The 23,139-nt window shown below is 39.5% G+C and overlaps 1 protein-coding gene and 1 long non-coding RNA gene across 2 annotated transcripts in view; one reads left to right on the top strand and one right to left on the bottom strand.

Annotated features, from left to right (window-relative positions):
* Positions 1–23,139, top strand: part of LOC141572127 (uncharacterized) — a 197,738-nt gene that overhangs the window by 125,334 nt on the left and 49,265 nt on the right. The window lies entirely within an intron of this gene.
* The window catches only part of CLCA1 (chloride channel accessory 1), a 31,983-nt gene that overhangs the window by 3,372 nt on the left and 5,472 nt on the right, over positions 1–23,139 (bottom strand). The window contains exons 4-13 of the mRNA XM_019751755.3: positions 20,980–21,085; positions 17,186–17,363; positions 14,393–14,611; positions 13,615–13,842; positions 9,991–10,165; positions 7,890–7,996; positions 5,707–5,922; positions 4,867–5,128; positions 2,964–3,131; positions 585–824 (exon numbers count right to left, since the gene is read on the bottom strand). Of these exons, the coding sequence (XP_019607314.3) occupies positions 585–824; positions 2,964–3,131; positions 4,867–5,128; positions 5,707–5,922; positions 7,890–7,996; positions 9,991–10,165; positions 13,615–13,842; positions 14,393–14,611; positions 17,186–17,363; positions 20,980–21,085 (1,899 nt within the window). The remainder of the gene's footprint in view (positions 1–584; positions 825–2,963; positions 3,132–4,866; positions 5,129–5,706; positions 5,923–7,889; positions 7,997–9,990; positions 10,166–13,614; positions 13,843–14,392; positions 14,612–17,185; positions 17,364–20,979; positions 21,086–23,139) is intronic.

The raw sequence follows: 23,139 nt of genomic DNA, 5'->3' as shown, positions 1-23,139 counted from the left end.
TGAAGTTCCACAGTCACTACGCAGCATTCCTGTGATGCTGTTGCTGCAGCTCACAGACCATAGCTGGAGAGGTTTCTTCCAAAGGACAGCTCTTCTCCACAGATATCTATGCTCTATTCCCAATCCGCTCCAGGACTCATTACTAAAAATAAGCTTTGTTGAGGGACACTTTGGCAAGGGAAAAAACTGAGGATTGCCTTTTCCTGGTTGGAACCTCTTATACCTAAAGTAGGCAAGTTTTTCAGATTCTATACTTCTCATTTTAAAATCTTTTTGTTTTTTTAACTAATATTTTATTGAGGTAACATTGGTTAATAACACTATATAAGTTCCAGGTGTACAACATTATAATTCAATATTTGTATGCTCTATAGCGTACTTCCCACCAAAAGTCTAGTTTCCATCCATTACCATATATCTGACCCCTTTACCCATTTCACCCTCCTTCAACCCCTTTTATTTCAGGGGACATTCAAGATCCCTCCTGCCTCTGGCAGCACAAAACGCCTGCCTGCCTCACACCCTCCTGCATCTCTGCTTAGTGGTTCAACTCCTCTGTAGGTTCCACCCCACACGGAACTTACCTCTTCCATGGTCATAATCATCCCCAGGAGCCGTCCACGTCAGATTAATAAGACTTTCCCCTTGTATTTTTGCCTTCAGGTCGGTGATTTGACAAGGTGGGAAGAGATCAGGTATGGGAGCCTTAGGGACATTGGAGGCCACAAACGAACCTCCCGAGGCTGTTCTGCTGAAACACACTTTCTTGCCTTGAAGACCGTCCTTATTAACTTCGGGTCTTGGTGGGTTCCATTTTACTTCACCTACATGAAAACTTTCTTCAGTACATGGGAAGCAGCACCACAAAATTGGTATACTTCTCTCTGTTTCGTTATTGGATTGCCATCTTCCTATTCCTCCCATCTCCTTTTTCCCTCCCACTCACAAAATTCATTTTACTGTTGGGTGTAAAGGTCTCATATCCATTTGTACCAGAGGGAAAAAGGCAAAGAGAGAATCACAATTCTTTATTTCACAGACATTTCCTGGATATTTAGTGGAATAACTTTCATAATTTATTTTCATGACATTTGTCCTGGAATTGCTCCTTTCCCCACCTTTTAGTCTATCCTGATCTTACCTGTCCACAAGGTCGGTTCAAATACTATCTCTGTTTTAAACCTCAGACTGGCTCAAGAAGTCTCTTACCCCTAAATAACATTGTGGATCTCATTATCTTTTCTATTTACTTGGTAATTAATCATCTGGACATTTAAGCATTGCCTTACTTATTTATCCTGTACATTTTTTTCTCTTTCTCTATGTTTGTATTATATGTTTCTTATTAGATTATAGTTTCTTATAAAATGTTTTGTGTTAGGGATTCTCAGATTTTATGCTTTCCAAAACTTCTGATTTTTCTCAATGAATGCATGGAAACCTAGTTCTTGTAGCAAATTTATTTTTTCATGAACTCTACTTCTTTAGCCCTTAAAAGTTTTGCCTCTAGAGACAGATTGATCTTCATACCCATTAATCTGGTCTTGGGCAAAGATAAAGTGGGTATGTTAGCAGGTTCAGGAGGGGTAGTATTAGACTCACCAATAGAGACCGTCTCTCTTGGTGTGAAGGATCATCAAGGTATGGAGGGAAGAACCTAGCTTCCCAATGCCAAGCCAGGGGCTACCACTATTAGTTATAGACCAATATCTTATCTAGCCTCTGTTTTGCCATCTTTAAAATGGGATAATTAGGAAAATGGAATGTACTAATGTAAGTAAAAGACTAAGCATAGGCTCGATAGAGCCATTAAACCAGACCCTTCCTGCCTTCTTCCCCTAACTCAAAAAGAAGGACAAATGGGAATAAAATAAGCTGAAGTATTTGAAAGAACTTTGCAATGGTAAGCATTGGTGTCTTTTAAAGCATTTTTTCCTATGATACTTTTACATGAGGAGATACCACATGTCGTAGAATCCTCACTTTATGGAGCATACAGTCAAGTAAAGAGCTCAGTGGGAAGCTTATGGGAGGAGCTGTTCTTACTGCACAGCAGTGAGTGCTAGGAAAAAACCTTGCCCAGCACAGAGTAGAGATTGATGGGAAACAGGTCCCAGAAGCCATCAAAACTCAGTTTTGATCCCAATTCCAGCTTTAGTCTGGAGAAAGTGTTTATAACTAAGAGTCGTGTAGGACTGTTTCTTAGAGAGTAATTTTCACACATGCTTGCATGTGTGCTCAATGTGCCAGCTGGTATTAGATTCATCTACTGTTGTGTCTGGTCTAAGCAGGAAGAGAAAGGAAGAAATGGAGACAGGAGCCTTATGGTTATATTGATGTAGATAAGCCCTAAATTGTTATTTTTTTGATTCTAAGGAAATGCCTATATCAGTGGAAAGAGTTCCATTACAAAATGTTCATTAAAGATAATAACAAACGTTTATCCAATGCTTGCTGTTTACCAGCAACAAGCTTACTACCGGTAGGTGTATTTCCTTGTTTATTCCTCATAACCATCCTACAAGGTAGTAGCCATTATTATCCCTATTTAACAACTGAGAAAAGTGAAGCACAAAGAGATTACCTAAAATAATTTATTTGACAAAGGACTAGAATTTGAACTGAGTTCAGTCAAAAGCTACGTTCAATCTAGTGGTCATCATCTGGGGGCTTTTTTGCCCCCTAGAGGACAGTGGATGATTTTAGAGGACAGTGGAGAGATTTGTGATTGTCATGACTGCGAGGGCTGCTTTTGATATGTAGCAAGTAGGGCCAGGAATGTTGTGACACATCCTAATGCACAGACAGCCCCCATAACAAATAATTATGTGGCCCAAAGCGTCAGTAGTGCCAAAGTTGAGAGACCCTGATTTAATCCTGCAGATTCTCCCCATAGGCTTAATGGTTTCCTCTCAATCCCAAACCTTTTACTTAAGCCAGGTATGTCATTACAGATGACTTACCATTCTCAATCCAGCCAGGTATGTACCTGGCTCCGTTCCGCGGGGGCATTGCCTTCTGTGGCGTGCGCACTCCTCCCAGGGCCCGCACTTTTACGCTGTATCTACCATTTGTATCATAAGCTGTAAAATACCTTGAATATACACCGTCATCCTTAGTAGCATCAGCACCTTGACAAGGAAATGAAGGCATTAATGAATATTCTAAAAGAAACTGGGCATTTGTATATTTCCAACTCACGTGTGGGTTAAAAATTTTCAAAGCAAAAAGAATCCAGAATTATTTGCAAAAGAGTTTAGGATTTGACTGTATTAGGATGAGGTCTATTTCTTTTACAAGTGTGTGTGTGCGTATGTGTGTGTGTGTGTGTGTGTGTGTGTGGGTGTGTGTGTGGTGTGTTTATAGTATTATATGTATACATCCCATCTTCCTGAATTATTGTCTTTCTTTTTGAAATCAGAGATCTTGTCATGTGTCTCTGTTACATCCAACAGAGCAGAAGATAACTACTCAATATGTATCTGTTGAACTGAATAGAACTGCTGAATGTTACGGGAAAGAAAAAAAATGTTATATGATTATTTTTCAAAAACTCATGACTTCTCCCCAGGGTAGATTTAGGTAGGAAATTCATTTACAGAATTTGTTCTAATATTATTTGCATTACCATAAGTAGTCAAATTCTTCCTAAAAAGAAATGTAGAATTAATTCTCTTTCTCCCTGTTAGATTTCTTAATTACAAAAATAATGGGCAGGATTTTCACTTTGGGGACAAGATGATATAGAGTCTGCATATGTGTGGGAGTTACATATAACTGTACTTGAATCCGTTTGCTGCTTTCTAAATGTGAAAGCCTCAGTTTCTTCATTTGTTGTGTAGGGATAATAATACTCAAAAGTATATGGTGAAGATAAAAATGAAGATACACACACACACACACACACACACACACACACACACACACACAGGGTGCCCAAAAATGTATATACATTTTAAGAAAGGAAAAACCATATTAAAATTGTAATAATATATACCAAAAACAAAAGATGAATACAAGTCACATTTGACTTCTGCAATTACAAGAGATGCTCAAAGTGGTTACCATCAGCATCCAGACACTTCTGATTACAGCAAACTACTGCTTGAGCAACATTAGCCAAAGTGTCCACTTGTATTGTTACGCATGACATTTCAATTTCTTCACATAGTACCATGTATCTCAAACTTATCACAAATGCGTGCAATTGTTAGGCATGTTGGAAGTTTTATTGCATACTCACGCCTCCGTTGTCACTGTACCTCCAAACTGTTTTTGAATTTCAAATACCACTTCAAAATGGTCTTGTGGTCCTTGAATGACAATGGTGCCTCTGCCATTTTCTTTGACTGTCCTGCCTATCGCACGGTGACACTAGCGTTCATTTGATTAACGCCATCTTTTGAGTAAACGTCATACTACACATTGCTACCGTAATTCAATTCAACTTCGAAAAGTAATACATAGATAACAGCTCTTAAAATGTGTATACATTTTTTTGGCACCCCGGCATATATAATATATATGTTCTTCATATAAAACACCTAATACAAGATAGTTATTAATTTTCCTCTTTCCCTTTTTGGGGAGTGTGGAATACCCTGTGACAACTCCCTAGAGTCACTGAGCCTATTGAGCTTGAGCGACTAATTTGTTTGGGCTTTGAAGAAACTAAATGTGAGCACCTATTCATGTTTTTCAACATTTTGAAATACAGGAATTAGGGGGAAGTGGAGAACTCTCTCAACCAGACCCCAGTGCAGGACTTCCTGCTTCTAAGTGTCGGCACTAGACCATGTCCTCCTGCTCTTCCCTGGTTGCTTTTTGGAAAAGAAAGATGTGTTTTCCAATTTCTTGGGTGGTTACCTGCTCCATTGTCCAATAATTCCAAGGTAACTGTATTTCCATTCACTGATTCTATCAGGGCTGTGACACTGGCCTTGAGAATCGGCAAGGATCCTTGGTGAATCTTTGCATAAACCACCATAGGGCTAGGGAATTTTCCTGTGTCTTTGTTCATTTTTGAGGTCACTGTAACTGGAGGCAAGGTGGCACTCGATGCGCGGGAGGTGACAGTCAAAGTCAGGGTTTGCGAGCTTGTTTGCAGGCTGTAATTCCAAACGCCAACCTGACCAAAACAAAGAGACATGTCCAGTTAGTAACTAGGGGACAGAGACCTGACTTCAGTGCCACCTATAGGAAGAGCCTATATGACATAAGCATGTTATATGCATATCTAAGATGATCTTTGATACTCTCAGCCAACGGAAACTTTGATATGTTTGAACTGACTACATGGTTCCTATTGTCAAGAAAATCCTACTTGTGGAAAATGAAGTCTGAAAGCCATGTCCTTGTCTTTGCCTTGGTTTATCAAGGGCAGGTTCAAATTGATGGTTTCCCGAGGTAGAGGAAATAGTTTTCGTCATCCTGAAGCTTCAAGGATCAGATTGCATCTTGACTGCTGTGTAATTTGAAGGTTCGCCTTTTAGTTAAACCCAGAGAAAATATCACCAGTTTCCTCGATCTTGATTTGTTGTCATCCTGAACGATTTCCACTGGATGGAGCGTTTCCCTTGTTTTCTCTCTTGTGCCATACTGATTCTCCTTTTAGCAATCAACCCACATTTTAAAAACTATGGTTATTCTATAAAAACCTTTTTTTACCTTGTCAAATTGCGAGAAGGAAGATAGGTAACTTCATACCTTAGCAGTGCCTGGGATTTGGAGGTAGGCCATTTTGGTGTGTGTGTCCACTAAAAAGCCATTTTGTAGCTTCCCGCTGGGGTCCCAGAGAAGGATTTGGGGAGGCTGTACCGTCCAGGTGATGAGGAACAATGTGTCATTTCCCACAGTGCTGTCCACGATCACTGTGCCATTCATCCACTGCCTGTTCTGGAGGGTCAAGCCCTTACTCTCAAGCTGTTAAGAAAAACAACCCTTTACTTTCTGGAGGATACAGCACCTGTCACATAGTCTCTGCTGTTATTCTTCCAACTCTCAGTCTCCTCATTAAAAACCCTTAAGTGATGCCTGAGTCCTTGGTTTGGTATTTAGGACCTACTATGATCTAATTCTAAATTACCTTCCGAACTTTAGTTTCCACAATGTTGATTCCTAGGCCCAAGCCAGACCACTTCCCCAAATGATCCTCATAATTCCTTGACTCTGTGACTTTATCTCACTCTCTGCTTTTCCTAGAAGTCTGTATGGCCATCTCCATTTGTCTAAGCCTCACCTATCCTATCCTTCAAACTTTAGTTCAAATGTCACTTTCTCCGTGAAGCTTTCTCTGACGTCCATCTCACTTAACAGCTGAGAATAATCTCTCCCTCCTGTGAGCTCCCCTGGAATCTTGTTTCTATCAGTCCTTGGACATTTTCACATTGTATTTTGCTTTATACCTACTGGTATACAGAGCTCATCTCATTTACTAGACTACAAACCTTTAAGGGGACTGACTGGGACTTATTTTCACCCACATATGGATTGTTTGAATTGCAAATACTAGTTGTTAGGTTGACTATTATTGCAGTTTCTGTGAAGAGAAATGAAGTAAGTCAATAGCCAAGGCTGACTTGTTGTTTGGAGTAGAATGAAGGCATTGAGGAACAGAGATAGAGGTGGGGAAGTGCTAATAAGACTTTTGTAGAAAGTGTGATTTTGAGAATTATTCCCTGGATAATTATTTACTGTCCTTAAGTTGATATCTATTATAAGATAGGGTGGCCTGGTCATAGAGCCAGACTGTCTAGTTCCATAGATAGATTATGATCTTGGATATGGAGAAAGCAAAGGGCTCTTAGATCTGATTCTTCTGGCAGGTGGGTGTATGACTCACACTCATTCTCTCTCTCTCTCCCTGTTGGGTTTCTGAAATACAAAAATAATGGGCAGAAACTGCCTGACTGAACTTGTCCTTTCATCAGTTTAATTACTTTCCTAAGATACATTCCTCCCATTTCCAAACTGGGCTCTTGAGTTTAGTTTTTTAAATCTGAACTAGGATAACCCAAGTAAGTATAATTGCTTTTCTCTTTGACTGAATAAATACTATTTCAGTAGACCAGAAAGCCTGTTGCTTTGAAATATGTCATTATTTGGCTTTGACATCACATATTCCTGTAATTTAATCCAAACTTCCACAATAGAAATTATAATTCACACAGATATGAGTGCTGGTTGTTTACGCTCCCTAGTTTAAAAATTTATGTGAATATTTTTGCAACTATTAGAAAAGAGCATTTTAAAAAAAATACTACCAAGACTTTTGAAAGAAAATTTGGTTTTCTTGAAATTTTAGAACCAGAAGGGCCTGTGGAAGGTTTCTGGTTCATATCTTACTGAGAAACTGAGGCCCCAAGGGATAAAGATTTTGTCCACAGTGACAGAGTAAATGACAGACCCAAGACCAGGATCCAGGACCGACACCATCGGCTTTTCACAGTACAAAGCACTTTCCATTCATTATATGAAAATCTTGGCCAATATCAGGAATTTGAGGTAATGGAAAAATAGAGCAAGTAATCCCTGAACACTTGTCCCAGAAAATTTGTGTTGAGATAATGTACTCTGAAGAAAATTCTGAGCCAATTATATTGCTATGGGTGTTTTAACAGATGTTAAAAAAGAATTCTTGGACCTATTATATTTTATGTTGCTGGTTTTTATGAGGAAATCACTCAGTATTGTTTCCAAACAAGTAAAGACTAACTGCCTTGTTTAAATGAGTAGTGTTGCACTTTAGGAATAACGTCTACTATCAGGCTGAAACTTCTATGTTAATTTTATTTCACTACTGGAAGAACTAAAAACTTTTAACCATTAAATTCTCTTTCTTGGCTACAATTATTTACAAACATGCAAAGCCAAAGAGGAAGAACTCTTACCTGGATGGAGCGCTGGGAGACCGCTCCGTTTCCTGAGGAAAGGGCTCCAAAAGCATCAATAAGGCCGTTGTTCTGAGCCTGATCTGAAGCATATGTCTGTAAACCTCCTAAAATGCAATTATATCATCAGAAGTTATTTTCTAGAAAACAAGTATTTGCAACATTTTAGCTATTGTTAAGTTAGCAGAATACAAACAAAAAATATTCTATTGTGTTATTATAGTATTAAAAGATCAACGTCAAATAGGTGTCCAGATGAACTCAGAAATTCATACTAATTTTTTAATCCTACTAAATATTAGCTTCAGCAACAACTTGGTTGTATGACTACTTCAACTATCTGCAAAGCAGCCATGAATCTCTGACAGGCCAAAACTAATATCACAAAACTCATGTTTTAGAGGTCATGGATTTTATAGGAGAGAATCCGTTAAGCCTCACTCTAAACCTATTGATTTATTCTTATTTTAGGCATAATCTTAATAAGCTTGACTTTTCTCCTAAATCAAAAAAGATGTGTATGTGCAAACATCAAGAAATAACAGCTGACAAGGGATAGTTATAGAAAAGTACAATATGTAATAAAAATTAGATGATACACTAGGTCTAGCAGGCCTGGCCTATTTAGAACAGGTGTAACTAATGGTTGATGTGAAAGCACTTTAAACTACCGTGTTTTCCTGAAAATAAGACCTAACTGGAAAATAAGCCCTAGCATGGTTTTTCAGGATGACATCCCCTGAACATAAGCTTTAGTGCGTCTTTTGGAGCAAAATTTAATATAAGATCTGGTCTTATTTTTGGGGAAACATGGTATTAACGCCATCCAGAGTCTAAGGAAAGTATTTTAATACTGTTGGTCCTCTACCTAGATCCCCTTATCCAGGTGAGTGCATCTCTCCCCAGCTGCTCTGTTAGCTGCTAATGGCATTTAGCTGGCTTCTTTTCCAAAAAACTTGCCTTACCAAAAGGGATCACCCAAGCTAGAGAAATAGCATGCCCCCTCACTTCTGCTCTGCCCTGACAATCCATAGCCACTGACTAATGGACACAGGATGCAAAAGGCCATCCCTCTTGCCTCAAGATTGGACCAAGTCTGTGATGCAGTTTTGGATCCAGAGACCCCCGTGGGGTCAGGCTTCAGCTAGACTCCAAGTCCAGTGGGCACCTGTGCCTAGCCTTCTTCCCTGGCCCTATCCTACTTCCCTCCCTCCCTTTCTCCTGAGAGCTCTCCCTCACTCACATGCACCCAAATCCGTCTCAAGCTCTGCTTCTAGGAAATCCAGCCTAAGACAGCTAGTATTAGGAGTAAAGGGTCCTATCCTGCTAGGCCCCAGAAGGCAAGTCAACGTGATAATTGATATCCATAATGCTGACCCTAACTGAAAAATATACATAAAAATGAATTGTGTCCACCTGTCCTGCTAAAGAAGCCAGGGACATATGGGATCTGGTTTAACCATATGTCCCATGATCTATTTTACCAACAGTGTATGGGAGTTAGAAGCAGAATATGTTCACGTTCTACAGAGAAAGAGTTTTGTATTCTACATTTTCAGTGGCCTTCAAGCGCTTCAGCAGGCCCTTTGCCCTCTCAGTGTTTCTTTTTGTTTGGTGAAAGTCCCAACTCAGGTGTCCTTTTTCTGGACCTTCTTCCCAGATAGCGATAAAGGCACCCTTCTTTGTGCCTCATTGTACTTTCTGCTGCTGCTAGAGCACCAGTATCAAGGTAGTATGTAGTTGGAGGGCTGTCGTCTGTCTCTCTTGGGTCTCTTGACCAGCTGCCAACTGGAAGTGAGTGGTTCCTTGCTAACCTGTTAGATTTCTTCTAGTCCTTATAAAGTTCCTGGGAAGAGAGTCCCAAGTCCTCATTAGGGTGCCGTGCTAGTCCCATTTTCTCCAGCTGCTCTAATCCTAGAATCAAAACCTTAAAGTGGGGCCGGGGGGGGAGTAGGTTATAATAGTTATTTGGGGGTAAGGGCAGCCAGGTGGCCAGTAAGATTACCCCCATCTCTCCCTGTCCTACCCCTACTCCCTGGTTTATTGCAGCTCACAGTCCAGGGGAAGAGATAACAGTGGGACTTAGCAGATTGACCCTCACCTGTCATTTTAGACAGCTCCTCTAGTTCTTTCGCCGCAGAGGGCCCCAGGGCAACTGTGTGGATGATGGCTCCGCTCTGTTTCACTTCATTAAAGCATGCGCTTATAGTGTTGTCCTCCCCATCGGTCAGCAGCACGATTTCGGCTCCATCTGTTGGGTATTTCTTCCTAATCACCTAAGGACAAATTCAGAGTATGAGTTATCAGACTCAGGGTAGCCACGATATTTGTGAAAACTGCATTTATAGAGAATAAGAAGAGTAATTCCAGAGGGAATAAACAAAAGCGTCTGGGAACGGTCAAATAGCTCTGTGTTTTGAAATGATAGAATTTTAATCCGAAACACTCATGGGACTTGACATGGTTTTTTTCTCTCAGCTAACCTGCTGCAGAGAAGGCTCTCTATAGTGGGATGCAGGGCGGTTCCAGCAATGGGCAACATGGGGGAAGCAGCAAAGAATGTTTTTCGAGATTCCTTCACATGATCTCTCCTTGACAGACTTTCAGAGGTCCCCAGATGCCATTAGAAGCCACCCTCATTGAAGGGGATAATATTTGGGGAATATTAGAACCAAGGCAGATTTTTAGCTTATATGATATTGACCGCTCTGACTATATCAACTGTTTATGGCTGGCATTGGTTCTGATTGGTCAGTCCCCAGCTCACATAAGTTGTTAAAATTTTTAATATTCCCTCTGATTAAAGCAAAACATTTTGTTCCTATTAATCCCAGTTCCTAGTTGTCCTATGAGACCTATGTCTCAACTATTCCTGCTAGACACACTATAGCTTTTATGTGATATATAGGGGACACTCCTGCCAGTGTTGGATAAGATTATGATTGAAGGAAAATTAGATAAAATAAAATCCACTTAAAAAGATGAAGGCAAGAATCTGCTTTTTTCCTAAAAAGAGTGGAAGACCCAGAAGTAGGGGACATAAGCAATCAAGCCTAAGTAACCTTCCCTCTCTGGACCAGACTCTGAGAAAGGGAAGGTGTCTTAAGTAGGTGTAAAGGAAAGCTGAGAGCAGCAGAGACTTCCACCTGCTCTGTTTGAATTCTGAGAGGGGGCTGTCACACAAGGGAAGAGAGTGGAACTGTGGCTGCTGCTGTGGGAAGGAGCCCAGAGCCCAAGAGCCTGTCAGCTGTGGCAATGGCCTTGCTCTGACCTAGCTGCAGGGCCTTAAGAAGTTAGAGAAGAGGCTTCATTTGGATTTCTTTTTCCCACTCCCCATCACTGCTATACATCATGGAAAACATGCAGAAGTTCCCATACATCCCACTGGGGAGACAGAGGCAGCTGACCTGAGAGTCGGCAGGCAAGAGGACGGGTCATCTTGCCATCAAGACTGAGGGGTATATAGCCTTCCTTGGGAGCTGGATGGAGGATGTAGGTGTACTCAGGGCTCTGCTCCAATAGTGAGAGCCGGGGTGAGGCTGGGAGGACCACCGGGCCTTGATCAAGCCAAGAGGGCAAGCGAAGTACAGTGGCCACACCTCAGCAGACGCCACTGCCAGGAGCCCAGACAGACCTGACGAGGGGCCTATAGCAGGGACCAGTGGGCATCTCGAGGACAGTGTAGGATCCAAGGCCCTTTTCCTCATCACCACAAGCTCCTCCCACACCACACCCAACTCCACTGGGCAGGAGGAGCATCTAAATTTTATTTGTGTCCCTCACACTCTCTCACCCATCTGAGTAGAAAATGCAGAACCAGAAGGTCTCTTCATCACCACATCATCTGGCATTAGTCATCTCCCCTAGGGTTTGGCATGGCAGGAATTCAGTTTACAAGTCAGTGATTTCACTGTCAGTTTCCTTACCTCACTTGCTTTCTTAATCAAAGCTTGTAGGTGTGGCAGAGGCAAGAGAACCCAGATGCATGTAAGCATCTGGCAAAGGGTTTTGCAGCTGACTGTGTGCGCAATAGAAGCCACATATGGGGAACTGGCCTTCAAGGTGGAATAAAAGGGTCAGAGGACAGACTGCATTTGAGGAAGTGGTTGAGTCTGTTGTCCACATGCAACAGTGTGAGGTGGAAACTAAAGGTTCCTGCTGTTGCTTGGGGATATGGAATAGCCCCATAGACATGTTGTACCTACAGCAGGCAGAGGGCAGACCTGCTCCAGACATTGCAGAACAGACATTCTGAGACCTTAGGCCTGCCAGCCTCTTTCAGCCTCCTGTTCTTTGTTGCATGAAGCTAAATAGCCTCTAAGTAAATATAGAATATTGTAGTCTTTACCTAGAGCAATTCAGCATCAGGTGCAATCAAATAACTCAATTCAGTTTTATTTATTGAGAACCTCCTGTATAAAAGCTATTGAGCCAGCAGCCTGGGAGGCGAAAAGATAAGCCGTATTCCTAAAGAAGTTTTGCTGGAGTGAAATGCATGATTAGAAAATATGAGAGAAGAGCCTAGAAGTCATAAGAGATATTTCTTTAAAAAAAAAAAGTCCTGGATTCATAAAGAGAGATTCTATGCAGTTGAGTGTGATTTGAGGTACACAGGAGGGAGGGGAAAGTTCTCTAATTGGAGAGCTAGACTGGCAAAGGTGTGGAAGCTCTGCAGGACAGGTGATCTAATTTGCTTAGACAGAGCATACCTGGAAGGGAGTCCCAGGTACTTAAGCCTGGAAAGGTAGGTATGGGTTATGCAATGAAAGACTTAAATGTTAGAGAAATTTTTACTTAATCTTGTTGAAAATGGCAAGACATTGATATCTACCATGTTTCCCCCAAAATAAGACCTACCCCGAAAATAAACCCCAGTTAAGATCGTCAGCCAGACGGATGCATTTAGTATGTTATGATGATGTTCCAGAAGATGACATGACTGTATTTGAATAAATGTAGATTGTTGTGCGTGAAAAAATAAGGCATCCCCTGAAAATACGCCTTAATGTGTCTTTTGGAGCAAAAATTAATATAAGACCCAGTCTTATTTTTGGGGGAAACATGATAAGTAGAGGGATGATGTGATTGGATGGTCAGATGGGATCTTTGGATATACACTCAATACAATTATAGTTACAGTTGCTAAAGCCTCCTGCTTCAATAAACAAACCGTTTGCCCAAAAGGGGACCCTCTATATCCAGATGTTTGGAATGTTAAGCTACCTCAAAGTCTAACCATAGCTCAGAGCTCATTTTTTTTCTCATAGGCAATACACTCTTATATCCCTGTGTACCTTCCTTCATTGCACTCATTACTGTTTATGAACAAAGTACACTTATTTATATGACTATGTGGTTAATGTATCTCTCCAATAAAATTATAAGCTCTGCGGCAGACGGCGTGGTTTCTGTTTGGCCCTCATGGTTTTCTTAATGCTTAGCACACACAGTGCCTGGCATGTAGAAGGCACATGGGGAATATTTTGAATGCAGGCATCCTGCAGAAAAGCATGACTGCACAGATGCAGAAAGGCACAAAAGCGTGAGTGAATTAGTCAACAATAGCTTTGGGGTCCTGTGTCTGCCTCCTTTGAATCATTGCTCTGCCCTTGGTTGCCTGATTCAACTAGACCCTGAGCATATATGGAAACACTGGAAAGGTGGAATTTCTTAGGAAACATAAATGACAAGCATTGGCAAACTACAACAGGGGAACTTGTCTCACAGTAAATGCTGATCGAAGCCCAGTGCAGATGGACGTTCCTCCTGCGGCCGCCGTGGGTAACCTGTTGGTGAGCGCGTTCCTTTCAGTGCCACTGTTGATCTGTATGAGTTCACTTTGTACATGGGCAACACTGTCAAATGTCACCATCCCGACCCAGGACCCTTGCTCAACCGTTTGCAGCAGGAAAAGTTTGCCGGCTTGATTCAGTCGTTTAAGGCGGTCACCAAGCTGAGAAGCAGAAGAAAAAAAGGAAGGTTGAGTTTAGATGTGCAGACTAATAATAGAACAGGCCTGAGGGAATTTGGAAGTGGCTGCCTCAGTCTAGAGTCAATGGCAACACACTTACTCATGGCACGTGCTTCTGTGGCGGAAATTTTCTCCTTTATATTTAGTAGCATTTTGGGTTAGAATTTTAGGGCCCTTGTAAAAATAGCCCAAAATGGTAAAGCCAGATTAGGCCTTAGTTCAATCATTAGTTCAATGCTTTAGTAATAGTTCTATAGGCCTTTATATTGTCAGTGAAAACATAAATGTTCAGGCTAATGTAATTTATCAGATCTTTGCTCAGAAATTGAAAGCTAATTTAATTTGGCAAATGAGACTCGATGCTGAATATTTGTTGAACAAAGTGGCGGTGAATATTTCTGAAAGCAACGTTAGTATTGTAACATCTATCTGGGTTCTGTTTAATCCCAGGAGTTCCAAATTGTGGTCCAGCTCATATTGTGCACAAACGTGAGACCAGCATTCAGAAAACTGTAAGACTCATTGCACATACCGTCATGCTTCCAGACTTATCAAGGACTAAACACACAATTCTTTGTGCGATCTGCAGCAATGAGAAGGTGGGTTTGGGTGGCTGTGTCGTCATAGGTGTGGCTGTTTTAAAGTCCTCAGAATCGCGAATCACTTCCCAGACGCTTCGGAGATTGCATCTTTGGTTTTGCTGGTTTGGGGCTTCTTTATTGTGGTTTTTTTCTGTACAGAATGTGACCACCTGAAATTGTCAATAAAATGACATAGATAATGGTAAACTACTCGTTAAAAATCTTTCATAATTTGATTAATTTAAAATATTTTAATCCCTTGCCCTCCTCCCCAGTCTGCCTTGCTAATCTATAATCTTGGCTCAATCCCATAATCACTGCAGAGCCCTGCTGGAGAAAATCACAGCCATAATTCAGAACTCCTATTTCAAACCAGGTTTTCAACTTTGTTGGACCCTCAGGGCTCCTCAGCAATCATTTACCTGCTTTTGGCTTCCTTCCTACTTCTCAGATTTGCCATTTTGAGCCATCACCACTACCTGTAAGACACCCACATGTCAACTTCTATCTCCTGGTACCATCTTATCTCTCTATCCTTTCACTTCCCACTCACTTACTAACACCTTGCATCCCAACTTTCAACACTCAATATCCCAGCTGTATCCAAAATCCAGTGGGGTGTTCCACAGGCTCCTCCAACTTCACATATTTATAATTGAACTTATCACCTTGCTTCTAACTCTGCTCCTCCTCCTCATGTATTTCCTAAATGGATGTCACCTCCATGCACCCAGTCACTTAATTCAGGAAACTGGGAGTTTTCCTACCTTCTTCCCTTTACAAAATAACCAAGATCAATGCATTTCACTGTCTCTCCTTCTCCAATGGAATCTCCATCATTCAAGCCCCACAATCCCTCCCTCTGACTGTTGCAGTCTCCTATCTGACTTTGCCATCTTGCTTCCCCTCCAGTTGGTCCATTCCACAGCTACCAGAAGCGTCTTGCTTCTTACACCTGTATTTAAGACCTTTTGGTGGCTCTTCATTGTTCACATGCTACAATCCATACTATTTCACGTAACAAACAACAATTGCCATGATTTGGATTTTTGCTTCACTCTCCATCGTCACTCTGTGGAGTCAAGTGTTTGATTTCCCCACTGTAGTCTTGCCAGCCTGTTTTATATCTCCATGACTTTGCTCATGAATCCCATTTTGTCAAGGAGTTCCTCTTCCTCTGTCTTCTGCATTGTGAAACTTACCTTCATGTTTCAGCCAAAAGGTCATTTCCAGAATATTTTCTCATTTCCTACACTTCCTCCAAAAGAGTTTCCATTCAACCCTGTGGCCTCATAGTACGCTATAGAAATTCAGGCCCCTTTAACATTGTCGTGCACTTATTGGGCTGTCAGTCCATCTGTGCCAGAAACCTGTCTCATTAAATTTTGCTTCCTTAAAACTTAGTTCACACATAATAAAAGCTCAATGTAAATGTGGTGTTTTTTGAGTAACCCTAATCAATCTGCACATCATTTCTTTTTTTATTGACAAAATTGCAATAGTTACTATATAAGAATTACATATAGAACATATGCAATATGGTCAATTCTCACACAGCCAATAAATGACAGTTTTTTGCCCTTTCTTAAGATTTATATCTTTAGCATTTGGGGGATTGAAAAGGGAGGCACAGTATGTAACGGAGGTATAACCTAGTTCCTCCTGTGACTTTACAGTATTATCATTCAATTAAAATCTTAAATAGCTGAGATTCTAGTAATTTAGAAAATAATTATTAGCTGTGAATTTTTCAGATTGGTTTGGTAGTGTCTCCATATTATCATTATGGCTAGTTTTCAGCAAGGGAATCTGAAAATCTTTTGTGTAAACCCCAGGCAGAGGTTCCCAGACTTTACTGTGCATCAAATTTAACTCGGCTACTAATTTAAAACATATAATCTGGGCACCCTCTTGGAAGTTTCTGAAAATGTTTGGAAATGGACTGCAAAGCCAGACTGAAGGATGGGCCTGGTGCATCACATTTTTAAAACTTACACCACTGTCATTGACAGACTCTTGAAAGTTACTTCACCTTCTACTCCAAAAGGAAAACACAGTTTTATGGAGACTGGAAGATAAGATGGACTCCCCAGTAAAGTCAGTTGACTGATGCATTTAATCTTAGTTTGTTCAAATTTGCTGATGTATATATTTAGCATTAATAATGATGATTTGTTAAGTTTGTCTTATGGACAGGTGGTCACTAAAAATATTTTAAATATTTCAAAGCTATGTAAAGTTATTAAAACAACATACAAACTTCCTCAGGGAACCAACACTTTTAAAAAAATTAGAAAATTTCACTTAACAACCAAAAGCAAATATACTGGAAAGAGGTATCTACAAGTGAAATTAAAGGCTACTGATCATGTCCGTATTGACTAATTAAAAGAATTGCCTGACCCCCCCCCCGCCCCCCGGGTATATTTCTTATTTAACTAAGAAATGTTGTGCTTCTCTGTCTTTAAGGATGTTTGAAGTAATTCTAAGCACTTAAACTAAAAGCTAGTAGTAGGGAGACGATGGAGAAGCAAGATTGAACCTAAGAATGGGGGAGGGGAAGATAGGACTTTATCTCTGATTTGGACTCCCAGCTTGTCTCACTGAGAATCAGCTGCTCATTGATGATTTCCTAAAATTTGATCCTCTCTTGCAGCATCTGGGGATAAAAAAACTCACTACCTTCATCAGTGCCAAGAACAAAGAAACAAACAAACAAACAAACAAACAAACAAGGTACTTACAGAATCAATCTTTTGTGAAAACATTATGGAAGCCTTCTCCATTTGTTTGTCAGCAGGTATGAACTCACATCCTTTTTCGTACAGCCCTGTGACTTTGTCAGTTTTGCATCGTCTGGTGACACAGCTGCCTCCCTGACACACATTTACTACATTTTTACCAGTAATAGTTGCCGAACATCTGAAAATATATTAAGGTTAGATGTTTGGGTGATGTGATCATTTCAAAGGGGTAGACTCTGTGGTCAGGCTCTACAGTTGGCCTTGTCTGATTTCCTCTTTTCCCCTTAAATAGCAAAATTATTAAATTCTCATCAGAATCATTTCTGTTTGCCAGAAAGTACCTGAGGGGTTCCCAAAACAGTATCAGAATTTCTTTCTATGCAGCAGAAAAGCTAAGTTTGGCTTCTGGCTACAGTTAGAAGGAATAAAGAACAAAGTCTTGAAGCACCTCCTAAGCTAGTCCCCTCATTCCTGGGAAATCAGGAGCCTTTTCTTTTGTTTCTCTCAAAAGGTTTGCTGACATTTCCTATTTTTTTCTTTTTTTTCTAATTAGTTTATGTCTTACAGATTCTGCATGATTCTTGTATGTTCATAGGTATTTTAGAATTTTCTTTATGTTTTATGCTTATGAGTTTTGTTGCTGTTATAAATGGAATGCTTTTTACCCACATCTTATTTTTTGGTGTATAAACAATATATTAACACTACAGAAAATTTGAAAAATTGCAGAAAAGTATAAAGAAGAAAAGCAAAAATCATATCCCAACATTAGAAATAAGTTACTGTTAATATGTTCCTTCTCTATGTATCAGCATAACATGGCACATATATGTTTGCCTCATGCTTTTAAAAAACTTAGCATGTTAGTATAGTTAAAAATTTTAGTATGTTATAATTCATAATATTCTTTCAAAATATGATTTTTAATAATTTCATGTTCTGATACTCTGATATAAATTTAGCCTAATTTATTTCATTTGATTTACCCTCAACTTGTCAGTAATAAAAATAAAACTTTAATGAATAAATGAAATTTCACATAAAATTTTGACTCAATTTCAAGTTTGCTACATGATTGTTTCCCAGACTAAATGATCAGATCCAAAAGTTTGAATATTTTAAAGACTGTTGATACTGCTGCTTATTCTATCATTTCCCTTAAAATTGATTTTTAAACACGAAATTACTGGATCAAGAAATAGGAAATATTTTAGAGATCTGATATGTGTCACCAAAATGCTTTCCAGAAAAGTTGTGCCAATTTATGCTTCCAGCAACCATCTGTGGGAACTCTCATCCCACTGACAGTAACTTACTAGGCGATAAATGGTTTTCATCTTTGTCAAATTTGCACCTCTTTGACTACTAGTGTCTGAACACTTTTTAATATGTTTACTGGCCATTTTTATTTCTTCTTTTCTGAATTATTTATTCTTCTCCTGTGCCTATTCTTCTATTATGATTTTATTATTTTTCTACTGGTTTTCAAAAGTTCTTCATGTGTTACAATACTAAGCTTTTAAAAAGCCTATTTTTTAAATGTTTGCAAATATCTTTTTTTGTTTTTTACCTTTTTTTAGTTTATGTTTGATTTGTGTGCAGCAAAACTTTTAATTAATATGTAGCCAAATTTATTATTCTTTTAGTTGCATCTTTTTCCATTTCTTGAATGCATAGGCGTGCAATACCTATTAATATTCTTCTGGTTGTTGTTATGGTTTTGATTTTTATATTTAATGACTATCCATTTGGAAGAGGATCTGTTAATATTTTCCCTCACACGACTGAAAAGTATCCTGATATCTTAAGAATTCCTTCTCTTCCTCATAGATCTGTAGTTCTAGCTATGTTATAGAGTAAATTGTTATATATGTGTCTGTCAGTTCACATTGTTTTAATCAACATGGTTTTATTGTGTGCTTAAAATTCAATAAGTAAAAGTTTCCTTTATTACTATTCTTTTAAAAAAATGTTCTTAGCTACTATCTACTGAATAAATTCTGGGATTTAAAAAATGAGGTAAAAATGAATGTACTTTTGACTAGAGTTTCATAAACCTATATATTAATTTGGATTGAATTTACATCTTCCATGAATCGCAAATCTCTCAATTTATCTTGATTTTCTTTTAAATCCTTTGAAAGGATTTTATAGTTTTTTTCAAGTATGACTTCCATATGTTTTAGAGTTTTGTACTTCATTATATCTTTAATGGAGTATTCTTTCCATTATATTTTTGAACTGGTTATTTTTAATACATGGGAAGGCAATTTGAGTATTCATTTTGCATCTGGTCACCTTATATTGACTTCCCTTGTCAATTTTAATTTCTATTTATTTCCTCGGGTTTTTTAAGTGGACCACATACCATCTGCATAAAAGCAGTTTTCTCTCTTCCTTTCTAGTAGCCCTTTTTGTTTGTTTGTTTTACCTCCCTAGTTTCATGTGTTACCACATTGGCTACAAATTTCTAGACAAGGTTAGATGAGTGTTCTAAGAGTGGCCATCTTTCTGTTCTTCCTGATAATGTCTCTAGTATTTCCCTATTAAATACTATGTGGGCTGTTGGCTTTCAATTAATGTTCTGTATCATATTAAGGAAGTAACCTTCTGTTGTGGGCAGCACTGTCATTTTTGTGATTGCTTCTAGGCCTTAAAAATAATTTTAAAAATTGGAAGATAAGCAAAAAATATTATTAATATGTTGTCATAAAATTCCCTTTTAAGAGGACATGGTAGTTATGGCAGCTCTTTGCCAATGTTATCTGTGGAAGGAAGAACATGCTATATACTTAGATATTTCTAGAATATCTCTAGAAAGGAATATTTGTTAACCAGCTTTTCTCTTGAAGGAATATACAGTGTCTAACTGTATGGAAGCTTAGAAAAGAGATGTGGGAAAGGTAAATGTCAGGATTGGAATGGCATCCACTGGCTGAGATGTGAGAGGTCAACCCAACATAAGATCACATCAGGGAGGTGACCCTGGGGTGTGGTTTATGTAGTTCAGAGGGAACAAGCTAAAGAAATCTGGTGCTCTATGCATGGCTGTAGGAGCCACTTAGTGTCTATTTATTCCTGAAGTGATATAACAATGAAGGAAAATATAGTGGATGTATACCAAGTTGATAGAGTTTGAATGTAATGAGGAAAGGGAAAAATGGAAAGCAGTAATGTCCCTATGGAAAATGGGAAGCTAAGGCTGAGCTCTGAGCCCAGTGCAGCTCCCTTTGGAAATAAGTACCAAATAAAGATGGTAATGGCCCTAAGGCTGAACCATCAGGCAAGCAGAACTGGAAGCAAAAGTGGAGAGGGGGTGTTGTACTAACTTCCAGTCTTTAAAAAGAGGTTATTGTTTTTTTAACTCAGACGTGCATGTGCAAGGTTATCAATTTCCTTTTGAGAATCTATTGGAATAATAGAGGAGCAAGGCATTGAGGAGCCCCGTTAGCTTTTTTTTTATGTCACTGATTCTGATACAGGAAGATGGAGTCACTGAACATAGCACCTGTGGATTTCTTATAGTTGTGTACACACACACACACACACACACACACACACACACACACAGAGGCAAAGCAAATGATTTGTAGTGGCAGAGTAGAGAATTCAACTAATTGCAGTACTTGTAAACTGAACAAAAGTAGTAGTTTTGTGGAAATTTGAAGTAAGAAGGACTAAGTAAGAATCAAAGATAGAAAGTAAGACAGAAGACTGACATTTGAAAATTAATCAAGAAAAAATTGGTTGTGATTTAAAATAGTTTGGGAAAAGTTAAATCAAAATGTCCATACCTTACTGCTTCTCTTTTCCCATTTGATAAGTAGAATTTCTGGTCATTATTGTATTCATTAAATACTCCCCATCGTAGATGAGCCCATTCATGGACAAATACCCTTTCTGTAAGAAAATATTTTCAACATCTGATTACAGAAAGAATGGTAAAATTAACTTCTCACACTGGGAGAAAGCAATTCTTCTGAACTTTTATTATGCTTTGCTATGTTAATTTTTTAAATGAAAGTTTTGTTTTCCTTAGAAAGAAAAATCTCATATGACAACTGTACATTTCTGAAAAAATGTAAATACTTATTTTGGCTTACCAAATACTAATTAGGCACCTAGTGAGGGCCAGGAACTTATTCATACAAAGATGAAACAGCTGCCCTGTCTTCACATAGCTCCTGGTCTAGTGGATATCATGCACAATCAGATAACTAAAATCATTATTGGTGCAGGTGTAATTAATGATGGAGACCACTGCACGCTTATATGGGAGCCAGAGGCATTGATGGGGAGGCCAGGGCAGGGCCCCCAGTAGGTCCTTCTCTCTCATGGCTCCTTTCTGATCAAACCTCAAGGCCTTCCTACTCCACCTCCGCTTTTTTGCCCTGATCTAGTCTCATATTTCCAGTCTCATTGCCACTTACTCCTGAATTACTGCAATAGCCAGCCAACTGCCCTCTGTGTCTCAAGTTTTCCCTGGCTCCCCTGTGTTGTTCAGGGTTATCTAGCTCCTTAACTTGGCATAGGAGATCACTGGTGAGCCAGACCCTGCTGCTCCCTGTAGCCATATATCTTGCTGTTCACCTACTTCCAAAACGCTATAATCACAATGAATTCCCGAACTCCTTTTACTTTCAAGAACCACACCGTGCTCTTTCTCATCCCTGGTCCTTTTTACATCGTGTTCCTCGGCTTGGAATACTCTCTCCCTGTCTCTACCTGGATAATTGCTATACTTTTTTGAAAATCAAGCTCGAATCCACCTAGAAGCCTTCTCTGACATCCTCACACCAGGGCAGGCACCCCTCATTTACAACGTCATTATTTTCCATTATGGCACTTCTCATGTTATATTATCATTGCTGCTTACTTGCCAGTCTCCCACGCTAAACACTTGTCTCCATGAGGACAGTCACTGTGACTTTTTTATTGTCATGCCTGGATACATATTGTCTAGAACTTGGTAGACACTCAGTGAGTGTTTGTTAAATTTGGATTAGTGACTAATGTACAGCTTAGTTTTTCTGGAATGTAAATTCTTATGTAGGCTGAATTGGGAGGGTCAGGTGAGGGGTTGCATACTAAGGAAGTTTGGGTATCTCACACTGAGGATTTAAGCTTTATTCAGTAGGTTCTGGGGAGCAATGGATGGCCTCTTAAGGGCAGAGGAAGACTGTGAGGGAGCAGGAGTGGAGTCCCGGCACAGAAAGGAGAGATTATAAAGGAATGACATTGTGTATAGTGACTGTGATGGCTCAAGTGGGTCTGGAGTGGGGCTGGGCATTTAGGTAAATCATTTCACCTCCATACTTTGGGAATTTTCTGTTCCTGTTTTGGAGGTGAAATGGAGTATTGTAGAAGAACAAAGAGGTATGTTTGACACCTCTTTCTGATAAGGTCTGTAAGTGCTCTGGTGTATTTGGGGGTGGGGAATAGAGGCACCAGCGTTCTTTTGTTTGCTTGTTTGTTTCCTCTGCTTTGCCTATTTAAATTAAGAAAATCTGGCTGGTTCTAATCTTTTTGACTCAGTAAAGAAACCTAATACTAATTAGTTAACCTAACTCATTAGTTAATACTAATTACTTTTGATTATACTTGGAAAGTACATGTTATATATACTCCATTGCTTGTTTCTTTTAATATTTTCTACAAAGATTGTTCTATATAGCTCATATGGAAATGACAGAGTTTATTTTGTGGAGGGAAGTGGGACTTTATTTTGTGGAGGGAAGTCAGGTTTTTGAGAGCTGAACAGCAAGGATATCCTGTCTGCTATTCAAAGTGTGGTTCATGGTGGAGCAGTATCAACATCACCTGGGAGCTTGTTAAAAACGCAGATTCTTGAGTCCCATCCACATCTACTGAATCATAATCTGCATTTTAACAATCTCCTTCACTATTTGAATGGGCCTGAACATCTGCGAGCCCTGTGATACTCCGCCATCTGG

This window comes from Rhinolophus sinicus, chromosome 14 (genome assembly GCF_057876585.1).
Source record: "Rhinolophus sinicus isolate RSI-liver-muscle chromosome 14, RSI-T2T, whole genome shotgun sequence".
NCBI classification, from domain to species: Eukaryota; Metazoa; Chordata; class Mammalia; order Chiroptera; family Rhinolophidae; genus Rhinolophus; species Rhinolophus sinicus.
Note: the sequence above shows the minus strand (reverse complement) of the source record. Positions and strands in the feature narration are given on the sequence as shown.